A 15,785-nucleotide genomic window follows, 5' to 3' on the forward strand; every position below is an offset into this window, starting at 1 on the left:
AGCCCCTGTCCTGGGCGCCAGGGGAGCCCTAGCCCTGGAGCCAGTATGTGATTGGGGTGCCTGGCCTGCCTGCTGCCAGCCTGGATCCTCGGTTATTATTATGATATTTTGAATTTTTATCAATAAAAAATTTGTGGAAATTTGTTTTCTCTCATTATATGAGTGCCTATGTATTTTCCTCAGTTTTGTCCTTTGGCTCGCAAAGCCTGAAATACTTAATATCTGGCCCATGCAGGAAACACTGGCCAACCGCTGGTCTAACTTTACAGGCCAGGCATGAATGTCCGGAGAAGTAGGCCCCACGTTCTGGGAAGGATGGGTCAACATGCTCGGGGGGCAGGTAGGGGTGCCTGGGCAGGCGCAGGTGTACTCAGGGGATCAGGGCAACTCAGAAGGAGCGAACAGATGCAGGGGACACTCGTGACACTCAGAAGGACAGCCTGAGACATGGTGGGGCCAGTGGCTGCCTCTTCCCCCCGTGGGTGCTGCTGTCAGGGAGGGAGGGTTCGCACAGGCCATCCCTTCTCCTTGTTCCGGAGCCCACCCCCAGAGGCCCTCACGTGTAGCCCTGTCCCCAGCTGTGAGTGCGTGAGTGCGTCCTGTCCTGTTCCTCTTTGATTCTGGCTCAGCCTTCCCCGAGGCTTGCTGTTGCTCAGCTTCCCAGAGGGCCAGCTCTGGGCAGCGTGGACATTCTCTGTTCTCCCATCATTGTCACTCTGTGAACTTTGCTCTTTGCCTGCTCCCCGCTCACACTGTGCTTTTGGTTTTATCCTCACTTCTCAGGTTGGATGCTGGCTCGTTAGTGTTCAGGGTTGTCGTCTGCTGATAGCATTTATGGTTATTTCTTGTCCGTTCAGTGTGTCTGGACAGCTGCCTGTCTCCAGTGGTCATTTCTCGTCTGTCAGTGTGTCTGGACAGCTACCTGTCCCCAGTGTCTTGTGTAGACATGCAGGGTCCCAGCCTGCCTATCCACGTGCTGCACCTTGGGGGCCCCGCTTTCACTGTCCCACCATGTGGTGCTTGCTCAGCCCACAGTTGTGCCCATGCTTTGTGGCTCACGCTCACATGTAACTTTATTGTTAAACCTTCTCGCTGAAGTACACGCTGAACACCACCCATAGGCGTGCAGTTCACATGTGTGTGCCTCGTGGGCTGGCTCCTGGAAGCGCCCTCCGGTCCCCTCTCAGGCCCTGAATCCCAAGGTTCCACTCCCTTGATTTCTGTCGCCCTCAAGTAGTCTGGCCTGTTTTTGAACTTTATGGGGGGCGCCTAGCTGGTTCAGTTGGATTCATGGTAGAGCAAGTGACTCTTGATCTTGGGGTCGTGACCCACATTGGGTGTGGAGATGACTTAAAAAAAAATCTTTAAAAAAATGAACTTTTTATAAGTGGAACTGGTAGAGGCCTTTTCCCGTTCCCTGGCGCAGGCTTTTCGTGGCCTTTCCCTGGATGTTGATATCCACGGAGGAGCCTTGCTTGGAGCCTGGGGCCAGTGCTCCATTGAAGCATGTCCATAGATGGTCAGTCAGGGCATCTGCACTTGCCTGTCTGTTGCCATGTCCCCGTGCAGGCAAGAGCCAGAGCCTCCACTTTTCCTCCTTCACCCTTCCCTCCCGTGTGTCCCTACAGGTGACCGGGCTGCATACTGCAGGGCGGCCAACAAGAGGGTGATGGATGTGATCAACTCGGCCAGGGCCCGCCAGCAAGTGCTGCACGCCCAGACCTTTCATGGCGACTCCCTCTTGACTCAGGAGGACGCAGCAGCTGCTGGGGACCGGAGGCCAGCCCCCGATACCTGGATTTACCCATTGATCCAGATGAAGCCTTTTGAGATCCAGATTGACGAGATCGTCACGGAGACCCTGTTGACAGAGGCTGAGCGAGGAGCCAAGGTCTATCTCACCACCGGCTACTTCAACCTGACCCAGGCCTACATGGACCTGGTCTTGGGCACTCGGGCCGAGTACCAGATCTTGCTGGCCTCCCCGGAGGTGAACGGCTTCTTCGGAGCCAAGGGGGTGGCAGGGGCCATCCCGGCCGCGTACGTGCACATCGAGCGACAGTTCTTCAGTGAGGTGTGCAGCCTGGGGCAGCAGGAGCGGGTCCAGCTGCAGGAGTACTGGCGGCGGGGCTGGACGTTCCACGCCAAAGGTATGCAGTCAGCGCCGGGCCCTCCTCCTCTCTCATCCTCCCGGCAGCCGTGTGCACGTGCCACCTCCTGTCTGAGAGTTTCAGTTGTGCACATTTCTCCCTCTCCTGCTCCCAGAACTTAACACGGATGACATGGGTGGCCGTTTCAGGAAGTGCGCACGGAACTTCTCGGGGGGTGGGGGGTGGGGGTGGAGAGGCCCATGCCGTCACCTTCCCTGGTCGGCGGTCTCCCCTGCATCGGCTGGGCCCTTCTCAGGGACAGAGGATGTGTTGGGGATGAATTATTTGGTATTAAACAGTCTGGTTTTTCAGTCTTTCCCTCCCCACTGTGGTTCTTTTTCCTCTTTGTGAATCCTCAGCTTTTTTTCCATAGATGAGGAAGTCGAGGCCACGTCCTTTCCATTCTGAGCCGTGCGGCGCTGCCCATACATGGGTCATGGTCTGAACTGCATGTGGATTACGATCCCCACAGGCATCAGTGCATTCCTGGGGCAGCCCACGCGTGCCATAATCCCAGGGCCGCGGTCTGAGACGGCGATAAACGGGTTTAAAACCTTGTGCTGAGCAGAGGGATTATCCCCGCTGCTGCTTGCTATTTTGAGGGCACCTGCCTGTGGGGCGGAGTCACTCCTGATGCTCCAGGGGCCACACAACCGAGCTGCTTAGTCCTGTGGCTGAAGAAAAGTGACCGACGCAGAGAGCCTCTGGCCACGGGTGACATGTGTGGTTTTTCTGGCTTCTCTTTGGTGGTCAGAGGCTGTTTTGCTCCTGGGCTGGTCCTGGAGTCTTGCAGAAGGGCTGATGGAGGAGGGGGTGGTATTCTCTCAGTCTCTGGTCTCTGCCTGGGAGTCCAGCCTGCAGATGGCCACAGCCACTTGTCTGCGTTGTTTAGATCTGAGGTCATTTTGGGATCATTGCCTGGGTGGAAGTCTTTTTTTTCTTACATCAGTGGTTTTCACCTGGGGATACGTTAAAAGAAATATTAAAGCCCAGACTGCCCTCCTCAGTCTCTTGAATCCAGCTCTCTGGGGACAAATCCAATGCGGTATTTTTTTTCAAACAAAACAAAACAACTCCCCAGGAGTTTCTGAGGCCTTAAGAATCACTGATAGAGCTTCTGGCCTCCCGGGTGGTTCCCACTTCCTGCTGGGAGGCCCACTGCCTGGGCAGGTGGCCTCCTTGGGTGTGGGAAGTGACTACCTCATTGTGCTGTCGGGCTGAGCCAGGCAGGTGGTCAGATGCCTCAGGGCTGGCATGGCTAACCAGGGACGAGGTGTGGAAAGTATTTTAGGGTTGATTTTGTTCCTTATGAGAACAGCGAAGGTGCCTGGGCACGCGGTATTGAAGACTGAGCTGAGAGGTGGGGGAAGCTTTGTTCTTTGGAGGGGACATGTGTCTAGGGAGCAGTGCAGGGGACGCCTAGATAGCGCTCCCTCCTCTTCTGTCCTGGGGCACTTGGGGCCCCCCAGCTCAGCCTGGCCTGATGGTTCTGACTGGGCCGTGGGTTATTTCCCTGAAGCGGGCAGTACTGATAAGTGAGCAGTGACCCCCCCCCCCCATTTACTGTTGAAACAGAAACACCCAACCGGCTCTTCCAGTGTGGCTCACCTGTTCCCGGACAGGCATGCTTCTGCCCCGCCCCAGGTGGGGCCTTGCACTTTGGGAGCACTGGATTAGTGGGGAAGGCCAGGAATCCCAGGGCACATGTGCGTGTGCGTGTGTGTGTGTGTGTATGAATGAGAGTGTGTGTGAGAGAGAGGGAATGGGGGAGGTGGTACCTGAGCAGGGGGGCCAGGAGTCAGAGGTCGGTCAGTGCTGAAGTCAGAGGCCAGGGTCCTTTCCTATGATTGAGATCGATAGTTGGGGGGGTCCTTAAGTCGGCCCCCTTTTCTGGTTCATTCCTGGATGCTCATTTTCCCCAAAGCAGCCTAGGAGAGGAGCAGGCAGCCCAGGTGGTGGCTGGGGTGGGTGGTTGGGTTTACTGGCTGTTTACTCTCTGCAAGGCCTGTGCTGGGTACAGGTGGTGTGTCGGTTTATTCCTGCTGAGGGCTGAGCACCCGCTACCCTGAGCCTTACCCACACCCCTGCAGGACAGGCCTGGCTCATCTCGGCTCCCAGTGCTCCCATAAGCCCTTGGTGAGGAGAGTGAGCCGGGGTCCCATGTTCGCAGCGTCCACATCCTTGTGGCTCTAACAGCGCCCCCCTCCCCCCCCGCCCCAGTCAGTCAGGGAGGGACTCGGTGTTGAACCTGATGGTGGCCCCATGGGGTGAAGTGATGCAGGAACACTTTGCGTGGGCCCTGCCCGCGGGCAGCCAGCACGCTTGGCAGGAGGCATCCTCCTCATGGAAGTGACCACACCGGGCAGCAAGTGCCAGTGGATAGCAGCTCAGCCTGATGGCAGGAGGTTCCAAGGACTAGGGTGTATCCTTCAGTTCTTCCCGGCTCATCAAGGATGGGGGCATATCAAGCGGTGGTTCAGATGCCTCGTTGGAAGGACCTTGTGGGAGGTGACTCCTGTGGAGGCAGTGATTCTTCTGTTTGGTGGGCTCCTGAGTAGAGGCACGTCTCACTGGTGTGCTTTGCTGATGCCTTAGCCGACTTGAGTATTTGTCATTTTAATGTTGCTTCGAAGTACCAGAGAAACCTTCCACTATTTAAAGGCATGTACTCGAGAGACTTTTGCAACGTGGTCTCTTAAGTTTTCTTTGGGTTTTTGCAAAGGCCACCTATTCAGAAAGCTGAGGGAGGGGAGCCCCTTGTACTTGCAATGGGCTGGAGAGGCCATCAGACTTGGATTCTTGAAGCCTAGTTTTCAGCCCAAATTTACCTTTGGCAAACGTGGAGGGACCTGGTCCAACCTCTGTGTGACACGGGGTGATGGCATTGGTTCGCCCTCAGGAGAGTACGGTGACCTGACATGCATTCTGTCGGGGTTTCTAGTGGCCAAGAGGGAGGTGGCCCCGGGGGTCGTGGGGTGGGCGCTGGAACACACAGGGCCCAGAGGCTCATGGGCCGCAAGTGGGCTGCTGGTGGATGGGCCTGGGGTGGGGGTGGGGGGTCCTGCATCTCTTGGGGAGGAGAGGTGTCTTTGTCACCTGTGATTTTGTTGCTGCCCCCGCCCCGTGGGTCCCTGAAGGACACTGCTGAAGCTGGAGGTCTTAGCTGCATCTTCTTGACCTCTGGAGGGGCGGCTGGGGGGCAGGCTGGCTGGAGGTCCGTGTTAGACACGAGGCTGCCAGCAGCCCCTCAGGTTCGTGCCTGGGCCATTTCCTGTGGCCTGGCCCTCACTCCTTTCCCTGTAGGCGGGGTGCACTGAGGCTCTGTGAGCTGGAAGCACCTGGAATGCTGCGGGACGGTCACCTGAGTTGGCGCTGGGTGTCTGTATTTTTTTTTTTCCATCTGTGCTTTCATTTGTTTTGCATTTGGTGCCGAGCACAGCAGTTCACAGCTCGTGTAGTTACAGTTAGCCTTTTAAGTGGAGATGTATACTTATTTTATGTATTTATTTTTTAAAGACTTAGTTTTTGTTTTTTTTTTTTTAAAGATTTTATTTATTTATTTGACAGACACAGCCAGAGAGGGAACACAAGCAGGGGGAGCGGGAGAGGGAGAAGCAGGCTTCCCGCTGAGCAGGGAGACCAACGCGGGGCTCGATCCCAGGACCCCGGGATCATGACCTGAGCCGAAGGCAGACACTTAATGACTGAGCCACCCAGACGCCCCTAAAAGACTTAATTTCTTTAGAGCGGTTTGGGGTCAGAACAAAATTGAGGGGAAGGTATAGAGATTTCTCACACACTGCGCCCTACTCACGCCCAGGCTCCCCACTGTCAGCATCCAGCAGCGGAGAGTACGCTCGTAACTGATGAACCGGCATTGACACACTGTCATCCCCCAGAGTCCACACTTTCTATCTGGGGTCATCCTGGTGGTGTGCATTCATGGGCTCACGCGGGTGAGGACATATATCTCTCATCACAGTGTCACACAGGCTTTCACTGCCCTGAACATCCTCTGTGCTTCCTGTCTGTCCCTGACTCTGACAGTCCCATATTGTCACCTTTCCCAGAATGTCATACAGTTGGACTCACACCGTCTGTTGCCGTTTCACACTGACTGTTATACTAGTAATGGGTGTTTAAGGTTCTTTTTTTTTAAAGATTTTATTTATTAGAGAGAGAGAGTGAGGGGAAGAGCAGAGGGGGAGAGGGAGGGACAAGCAGATTCAGGCAGCTTCCCCGATGCAGCCTCGATCCCATGACCCCAAGATCATTACCTGGTCCGAAAGCAAGAGTCGGCGGGTTAGCTGAGCCACCCAGGCGCCCGCGTTTAAGGTCCTTAAACCTTACGACTTTTCATGGCTGGATAGCTCTTTCCTTTTAGTGCGTATAGCATTCCCTTGTCTGGATGGACTACAGTTTGTTTATTCATCCATCCACCTACTGAAGGACATCTCGGTGGCTTACAGGGATTTGCCTTTTAAACCTGGTCCTGGTGGACAGCGGGGTCTGGGGCCAGGTGCACAATGGCTGTCAGTGGTTGTAAGCACTGTATCTGTCACGTGCCAACCAACTAATCTCTCTAGGTCTTGGGGAGGCAGCAGCCCCAGAGGAGCCTGAGTGGGGATGACGGATGTGTCTTTTGGGCCTGGTTCTCACGTCTCCTGCTCCCTGGAGAGGAGTGGGCCTGAGCTGTGCCCGGTGCCGTCGCAGGACTTCTGGCTGGGGAGGCACACAGCCCCTTGGGGCAGGGGCCATGTCCACGCTGGGGGACGTCTCGGGAGGATCAGAAAATGAGCTTTGAGGTGTTGCCTTGGATCTCATCTGGTGCAGTACCCTAGCACTAACAGCCCAATGTGTGTGGCCAGGGCGGGGCAGGCCATTGGATTAAGAGATTTCTGGCTCCTGCTGACAGAGGAATCTGTTAATGATTGTGAGAATTGTCACTATTTTTACTGCTTTCCCGACAGGCGGCTTGGCATAGTGCCCAAAGGTGAGCTTGCAGTGCGAGCTGGGGCAGCTCCATCCTGTGTGTCCGGGGCACACGTGCCTCCCCCGGGCGCCGACAGGTGTGCGCTGGAGCGGGGCCGCACCCGCACCGACCGCTCTGCGGGGGAGGGGCAGGCCCGGAGTGTAACAGGCAAGTGCTTAGCCCTCTGAGGTCAGGACTGTGGTGTCTCCTGTCCCCTTGTATTTTTATAGGGGTCTGAGGATCCTCTGAAATTTGTCACGGAATATTGTGGCAAAGGTGAGGGAGGGGGCATAAGTTGACATTTTTCTTGGAGAGAGCCTCAGGGAAGTTCTCCCACCAGAAATAGTCGTGAGCTCCTGATTTAGAAGTCAGTTTTTTGTACTTAATTTCATCATCGTGTGTTGGAAGATCACCGTTAGCCTCATTTATTTTGTTCAAACAAGTATTTATGTAGGGTCTGCCGTGTGCCAGGCAGCATTCAGGGTGTTGGGAACCAGTCACTGGGGACCAGACAAAGCCCCTGCCCTCCCCAGGCGTCTGTGTCGTTTAACAGGAAGCAGATACAAACAGATTCATCTGTTCAAATATAAGGTCAGGTAGGGAAATGGGTTATGTAGAAGACCAGAGCAGAAGGAGGAATCCAGGCCGATGGGGGTCTGTTAGATGGGGGGGGGGGGGGGGGTGGTTGGGAAGGCCTCTCTGCGGAGGAGACACTTGCTGAGCACAGACCTTGGCTGGAGGGTCCAGGTGGAGGGCCCAGGAGTGTGAGGCCCCGAGACCATGCTAGGCATGAGGAGGAGTGAGGGGGCAGGTCTGGAGGGAGTGAGGCCGGAAGGCGGCCGGGCCATGGGAAAAGCTCAGAGGACTGGTGAGGGAGCTCTGTGGGAGCCCTTGGGCCATCTGGTTTACCCTGCATCGAGGTGCTGGGACCGTGTGGAGGAGGGACCGTAGGCGCGGGCAGAGCACAAGAAGCAGCCGGGGCAGGCAGTGAGGGTTCTCGTTGTGGAGCTGGGAGCCCGCAGAAGTCTTGGGACTCAGTTCAGTCATCTGTGTATCCCCAGCATGCTCCCTCTGGGGCTGAGGACTGCCCATGGCCAGTCCCCTCCCGTGCTGTCGCTCCTGCTGCGGAGTCTCTCCCAGTCTGGTGGGTCCTAGATTGGTAGGGGTGTTGGGCACAAAGGTCAGGCCCTGGGCTTGATAACAGGCTTATGGCCCTGCTGGGAAGTGCGAGAGCCCCCGCCCTGCCCCTCACCCTCCCAGTGTGCTCAGGCTCCCAGTGAGGGATGCACCCTCTTGAGTCCCTCCCTGAATCAAAGTTTTCTGGCTGTCCTCCCAGCCTAGCCCAGCAGCAGAAACGTCCCACCTTTGGAGAGCTTGCACCCCGAAGGGCTGGCTGTTCATGGGGTGGTGTGTCGAGCTCCTGGGGCACAGCACCATGTGGCCTCAACATCAGTGGTCTTTATGTTCTTTTGGATGGAGAAAGATCACAGTCCACATGGGTCTACGGGGGAAGCGGTGGGGCGGTTGCGGGCCTCACCAAGGCGGCCAGCAGGTTCAAAATGCGTGCTACCCATCACTCGCACATGCTCTCCCGAGGCCAGCCTGGGCCAGAGACAAAAGCCGAAAGAAGACAGGTGTCTGTTGTGCCTTCCCAGTGGGGTGATTGTGGCGGGTGAGGGCTGAGAAGCTCTTGTCTCACGAAATGTAGAGCCCAGGTAACCTCTGTGCAGCACGTGGACGTGTATCAGTGAGAGAGAGCTTTCCTTCGGGGCTGGGGTGCAGTGGTGCGAAGACCTGCTGGCGTGGGCCGGGCCTGGGCCAACTGCCTCTCATGGCTGGCCCTTAGGTTGCCTTGTGAGGAAGAGATCTACATTTAGGCAGATTTCAGAAATAAAAAATACGCCTAAGACCAGGTCTTTTCAGTCTTGCCCAGCAGGCCCTGTGGTCCAGGAGCCTTGGATGGACACGCCGAGAGTGGCATGATTCACATCAGCTTTAGCCTACATCAGCCACGTGGGTATCGGGCCTCCCTGCTGTGTGTGCGCTCTGTCCCTGTCTGAGCGGACTCTGGAGAGCCGGCTGGACGAGGAGCACTGAGCGTCCCTGGTGCTTTTGAGTCTTTCAGATTGTGACATCACAAGAGTTGGAACAGCAGTGGCCGGTGGAAAGCTCTGAGGCTGGAGGAGGTCTGCCCCTGGCCCTGGCCCTGGCCCCAAGCCTCAGGCTCTGTGCAGAGGCGGGGTGGGAGAGGCTGAGCCTAGCAAAGGAGGAGAGCCAGCACTGCAGCGGTCAAGGCTCAGCCATTCTGCCCAGACCTCCCCGGGCATGTGGAACAGTGCCAGGGGCCAGCCGGCACACCCCCGTGGTCTCTTGACAGGAGATAAGGTGAGCCCCACGATTGCCTACACGGCAGTGGCCCCATGGGGTGGTACAGTTGTCTGAACGACACACACAGGCAGGCAGGCAGGCAGGCGGCTTTGATGTGGCCCCGTGTGGGGGTGAGGGTCGAGCACATTACAGGAACAGACAGCAGAGCATCGTCATCTCTTACCCAAGGTATTCTTGGAAATGCTCTTGCTCTGAGTGAGAATTAGGAAATGGCCTTCTATTTTAGGCTCCTTGGTGTGTATTACATGTTGTTGATTTGCTCATGATGGTCATGTGTGCCTGTGGGCCCTTTGAAAGGGTCATGTTGGCAGAGGGGAGACCAGCGGTGGTGGGAAGGCATGAGGAGGCTGGCTCTGATCAGGGGAGCCTTGCACGGAGCCGGGGCCAACTCCAGCACCGGACAATAGGCTGAGTTTTCTGGGCTGAGCGTTTTTAGTGCTAGTGAGGGTGTAGTGTGGAGGAAAAGACAGAGGTCAGACCCAAGTCTGGGCTCCCCTGGGAGAAAGGAAGTCTGGGGCAGCAGATGTCCTGGGAAGGTCAGGTTTTGGGAGTAGTCTCTTCAGGAGAAGTAGTTGTGACGGCCTCCCAAGCAAGCAGGCCTTGGGACTTGGGGGAGGGGACAGTGTGGGGGACCAGGTGCACAGCAGACCCAGCTGCCTGTTGTCTGTTTTGAGGGACAGGTTAGGATTCTGAGACAATCCGCAGCCTTCACGACGCACATGTCAGCATGCTGGGGGACGAGGCAGGACCCCGTCCCCCTACCCCATGGCTGGTCATACCATGCCCTGCTTTTTGTCTGGCTGTGCTGTCAGCCGGCTCATTTCCTAGCAGAAAAGGGGAAGTGGTGTTCTCTATCCCAGTGGGATAGAAACTTACAGGACCTCTTAGGTTCTCTTCTCCACTGGCCTCTAGTGGACTTCAGGTGTCTGGCTTGGATGGCCCTGAGTCCCTAGCCGGGACTAGGGACTCAGGGACGGTGTCCTTTTGGGTGTGGTGTGTCAGCAGCCCGAAACGGAGAATTGTGTGTCCCTGGGTGGGAAGAGATGCAGAATGGAGTAACCTGTACTTACCAAGAGCCTTTGTATCCCCCGCCCCCGTGGAACAGCCCCATGCCCACGGACTTGGGTAGGAGGATTGCTCTTCCCTAGGCTGTCTTAGCACAGTGGAGGTGTCTTTCCTGAGACGCAGGTATGGACTTTGTCCCCTCGGTGCTTGTGGCAGGACCATGGAGCCTCTGGCCAGGGTGGGCTCCCCGTTCCGATGGCCGGGATATGGCCAAGGCAGTTCAGAGAGCGGGTATCAGAGGCCCTGAGATCTCTGGGAGGGGCTGTGGTTAGCATGGGGTGGTGAGAGCAGAACCTGAGCACAGGCCTTCTGGGGCTTCCTGAAGGACCTACCTTTCGCTGTGCTTGGGCAAGAGAGGAGGCAGCGTCCTCCCGGGAACGCGGGCCGCCCCAGGTCCCTGCCCTCCATGCAGCGCCTGACCACTTGTTCCCAGCAGGGCTGCTTTTCTCTTAGGTTGAACGAAGCGTGGAGAGGCTCTTGGCTGATACTGTGCTCATTTCCTGTCTGCACGTTTCCTTTTCCCTGCAGGCCTCTGGCTGTACCTGGCAGGGAGCAGCCTGCCCTGTCTCACGTTGATTGGCTCTCCTAATTTTGGGTACAGGTCGGTTCACCGGGACCTGGAGGCCCAGATCGCCATAGTGACGGAGAGCCGGGCCCTGCAGCAGCAGCTTCACCAGGTTGGTCGGGACGATGGGATTTCCCGGGCAGAGTGGGGGGTAGCTGGGTGCTCAGCCTTGCCTGAGTCGCTGCGTCCCCTGAGAACGGTCCCTGCTGTCATCTTGAGTGTGAGAAAGAACCCGGGTCCTCACAAGCCTGCTGGTGGCCGGAAGGCCGGTCCCAAGAGAAGCCCGCCACAGGTCTGCCCTTAGAAGCTACGTGCCCTCCTGCCCCCCTTCCGCTGAGCCGCTCCTGCCCCATGGCCCCAAGAGCTCCCTCCGGTGCGGGCAAGAGCACTGTTCACTCACCCGGACACCCCAGCCTCTAGCAAGAATGCAGGTCAGCCATAGCGGGTGTGTGGGGGAGGAGCCAGGCTCACTCAGGCCCCGGGACCACCAGCAGGACCTCCACGGGCCGGCCAGGAAGGCAGAACAGGCACTCAGGGCGCCAGCTGCCTCTGTCAGTAGAGACAGAAGAGGCAGGCCTCAGGAAGCAGCCTGAGCGCCCGTGCACAGGGGCTTCGTGGAGAGGGGAGTAATTTCAAGGGCATGGGCAGCCCCGTCCTCCGTCTCTGAGCCGTAGAGTCCGTGTGCACCTGTCACCTGGATTCTGTCTCACTCCACATTGTCTCCCTGCGGGGCGCTCTGGCTGGGGAATGGGCGCACTGGGAACGGCGCGGAGGGCCTGCGGGTGTGCGGAGTCTGGAGGTGGGCGATGTGCGGGCGGGCAGAAACTCTTGGCTGCCTTGGCCCCTTACCCCTGGCCAGGGGACGGTGATCGGCAAAGCAGGTCCCTTTTTCCTTGGGGAGTTCCAGCGTCTTGGAGTTTCTTGTCCTCATGCTCACAGTTGTAATAGGGCTTCTGTCCTTCTGTCCTTCTGTCCATGAGGGGGAGAGGCAAGTGTTCTCCTGAGCATGGGAGCTGGGGGCTCAGGAAACCTAACCCACTCTGGCTGGCTCAGCCTGTGGGGTGCACTGGACATCGGGCGCAGGTGGCCAGTCCAGGACCCACTTGCTCCCCTTGGAAGATACAGGTTGGGCCCGTGTTCTCAGCCACTTTCTCGAGCTGGGCTTGGAGAGCCTGAGCCCCGTACTGCCGGCTGGCTAACGGCCCAGAGAATAGGGGGAGAACCCCATTTCCTCACTGGGGCAGGGATGCAGGGTGGTTCCCCAAGGGTCAGCAGCTATGTCGGCCCTCCTTCTGTGGTGGAATATTTTGTTTTCTGTCTAGAGAAAAGCAAAGTTGCTGAGAATTCGTTAGTGCTTTTGTGGGACTGCGTGTGTGGTGGCCTGTGGGAGAGTGCGAGCCCCGTGCCGTGCACGTGAGAGTGGGGCGGTGCCGTGCGCTCCTGTCTGTGACCTTTACGGCAGAGCCTTTCCATGGAGGGGGCCAGCTTCCCTCCTGAGTCACAGGAACACAGATAACGCTGCTGTGGGCCAGACCTCAGAAGCCTCGGCTGTTGACTTTGTGGAGCTTGTATTCTCCAGTGTTTGGGAATGGCTGTTGCGAAACTGTGGGAGCCTTTGTTGCTGGACAAGGACACGGTAACTGCCTTGTCCCTGGGACCTGCCTTCTGCCGTCTGGGAATCCTGTCGGCGGCCCAGTGGGGCCGTGGTGCCGGGAAGGCCTTCACGACGAGGGGCCAGAGGAAGTGGCAGTGGTTGTGCTCTGGGTGGCCAGTGCGGAATCTGAGCCGCTCAGCAGGTTTCTTGCTACCGTGAGGCTTCCAGAAAATGAGGAAGCCTCACAGCTGAGGCTCCAGTCGGAGTCACCGGTGCGAGAGGGGCAGGGCCGCACCCCAGTGGGGTCTGCTGGACTTCTGGACCAGTTGCAGAGACTCCTCGGTCTGTGAGCCCCTGCCCTGGGGCAGTAGAGTTGTGGGTGTGAACCAGGCCTCAGGCCAGGACCAGTTCCCCAGAGATCTGGGTTGATTTGTGGGGGCAAGTCCCCAGGCCTGTGCCCAGGGTCCTGGTACTGGCCCCTCTCCCCGACCTCCTGAGTGAGGGGATTGAACCCACATCCTGCATCTGGAGAGAAGCTGGGCCGGTTGTGGTCAGGAGCTGTTTTCCCAAATGACATATTTGGGATATTTTCCTTTTCTTCCCAAACCTGAATCCCAGGGGCTTTAGGTTGTGGGAGGGTGGCAGTTCACGCCCCTGCAGCTCTTCCTTTCTTCCGAGGCACACTGATTTCTGTGCTTTTGAAATGCAGAAACACGTTTCTAGATAATTCCACCTATATACTTAGATGCTGGGACTGCAGCCTCCCACTCCTGCCAGGTGGCCCTACAGTGCCTGGTCCTGGGACTGCCCGGCCACACAACCTCCCCACGGCCCAGAAAGTCCCTAGAACCCCGGCCACCCGTGTCCCTGCTCCCTGTGTTCTCGGGAAGATACAGGGAAGGGCCCTATTTGTATCGCACTGGGAATGGAGAGATATTTTTATCAGAATCCGAAGCCCCTCCCTTCACTTAGTACGCACTATAAAAACTGAAAGCTTCCTGGTTTTGTTCAGAGAACACAGTTTACCACTTGTGACCTGAGAAAGACTCCCTCGAACAGCATTGTAACTTTGATCAGCTGACTTCCTTCTCCAGCCCTGTTGTGGGGTCTGTGAGGAACCTTAAGTGTTTCTGGTAATTTAATTGAAATCTTGGCTGAGTATTTGTTTGAAAGCATAAAGCTGGAGCTGGGTCTGTGGAGAATTCTGCAGGCTCGCCCCCCGGGCCCCAGGCGCCTCCTCCGTCAGGCACGTCCAGCCAGGGCCCGGGGCCCTCGCCTCTGGCAGCCAAGAGCCCGCTCGGCTTGAAAGTGCCGCACGGACCCTGGCTCCGAGAGAGTGGAGAGGGCATGAGCCTGAAAACCACGCAGAGAAAGTTGGGGTCCTGGGTCTGCCTGGGCGGGAAAGCTGTGGACACTTCCCACCGAGTCTTCTGTCCCCCGTTCTTGCTGTGTCATCCCTGCCCCCAGGGAAGAGCCCGTTCAGCTCCCCGGGTGGGTCCAGCAGCATCATCCCAGTGCTCCCTCTGGCGCTCCTGGGCTCACAGCGGGCCCTGTTTTCAAGGCCATTCTGTCGGGTCCTCGTGATGGCGCGGGTTAGTCGGTATTTTCCAGACCAAGGGATGCAAGATCGAGAGTGATTGCCCTCTCAGCCCCGAGTGGTGGGAACCAGTAGGATCACTTCCTGACCACTTCGTCATATACCTTATTAATTAGGAAACACGGGACTTGGAGGGTGTATTGTTTAAGAAAGTGTTTTCTCTCAGATTCTGAGCACAGTTTAAGAGAAGGCTTATACAAGTGTTTTCAAACCCATTTTTAAGTATAAAATAAACGTGCATTGTAAAAATTCAGAAAAATTGGAAGACACCTGCCTCTGCTTTCAGCGATGTCCCTGAAGTCACTCCAAGGATTCCCTCTCGTTCTCGGTGTGTGGAAAGGCGTGACCGGTCTTTTTAATGAAATTAGGATTATATTCTCTGTGTCGTCTTCTAGAACACGATCAGCGTGTGGTGCGTGCTGGTTCGTCACACGGGTTTATTATCTTTAATAAGTTGTGGACATTTAGGTGGTTTCCAGTTTTTCCCTATCATAAATGTCGCTGTGACAGATGGCAGCACACAGAGATCTGGAGTGCATGGCTTTTTTCTTGGGATAAATTCCTGCAAGGGGCGCTTCTTAAGGCTTTGATACCTGTTGCCAAGTTGCTCTCTGGGAAGATGCCGTGACCCCGTCTCCGGCAGCAGAGCACACGGCCTCTGTCGGCTCAGGGTCACTGCAAGACAGAAGAGCTTTTTGCCAACTTGAGAAAAGAGAAACCTCCCATTTCAAGAACGTGTCTTTTAAGTTGCACAGCCTTATTTAGTGAGGGTGATTGTGTGCTTTTTTTCTGCCAGCTCTACTTCACTCCACATCATCTACTCCACACACATGTTGGTCTTAAAAGGGTAGAGACGCGGGCTTCTTAGCTTCCTCGCTAGGGCAGGTTTGACAGGGCGGCTCGCAGGCCGCCTCCCCTGCCTGGCGCCCCAGCACCCCTGCGCCCCAGCGCCCAAGCCGGCTCCACGTGGGACGTCGGGGCCGACGGGCCATGTCACCCGGTGCTGTGGGGGACCCTAATGCCTGTTTGTTCCTCTCCCTCAGGAGCAGGAGCAGCTCTACCTGCGCTCAGGTGTGGTGTCGTCCGCTACCTTTGAGCAGCCGAGTCGGCAGGTGAAGCTGTGGGTGAAGATGGTGACTCCACTGATTAAGAACTTCTTCTGAGGACGACAGGTGCTGTCTTGCGAGGCCACGTGTGGGGCCGGGGCTTCTGTCTCGGGGGAGGGGGTTCCCACGACCTCTGTCCCGCGGGTCACCATGGTTGTCACCAAAGTTTTCCAGGCCTGGAGCTAGATTGGGTGGCCCTGTCACCTCACACCAGCACTGCGGCCCAGGCTGGCATCACTGAGCGGGCGGCCAGGGTGGTGGGAGCAGGAGGGACGCTCGGTGACAGGACATGCTCTGCCCACGTGGGAGGAGCCTGCCACTAGGGATGGAGGCTTCCGCTTAGCGCCC

General features: G+C 57.0%; 1 protein-coding gene across 3 annotated transcripts in view; it reads left to right on the forward strand.

The window, feature by feature from the left end:
* PGS1 (phosphatidylglycerophosphate synthase 1) overlaps nucleotides 1–15,785 on the forward strand; it is an 81,487-nt gene that overhangs the window by 17,328 nt on the left and 48,374 nt on the right. For all 3 annotated transcript variants that reach the window (XM_044921868.1, XM_021680946.2, XM_044921867.1), the window contains exons 7-9: nucleotides 1,629–2,150; nucleotides 11,104–11,252; nucleotides 15,375–15,503. In XM_044921868.1, coding sequence (XP_044777803.1) covers nucleotides 1,629–2,150; nucleotides 11,104–11,252; nucleotides 15,375–15,494 — 791 coding nt within the window. In that variant the 3' untranslated portion in view covers nucleotides 15,495–15,503. The remainder of the gene's footprint in view (nucleotides 1–1,628; nucleotides 2,151–11,103; nucleotides 11,253–15,374; nucleotides 15,504–15,785) is intronic.

This window comes from Neomonachus schauinslandi, chromosome 15, assembly GCF_002201575.2.
Source record: "Neomonachus schauinslandi chromosome 15, ASM220157v2, whole genome shotgun sequence".
NCBI classification, from domain to species: domain Eukaryota; kingdom Metazoa; phylum Chordata; class Mammalia; order Carnivora; family Phocidae; genus Neomonachus; species Neomonachus schauinslandi.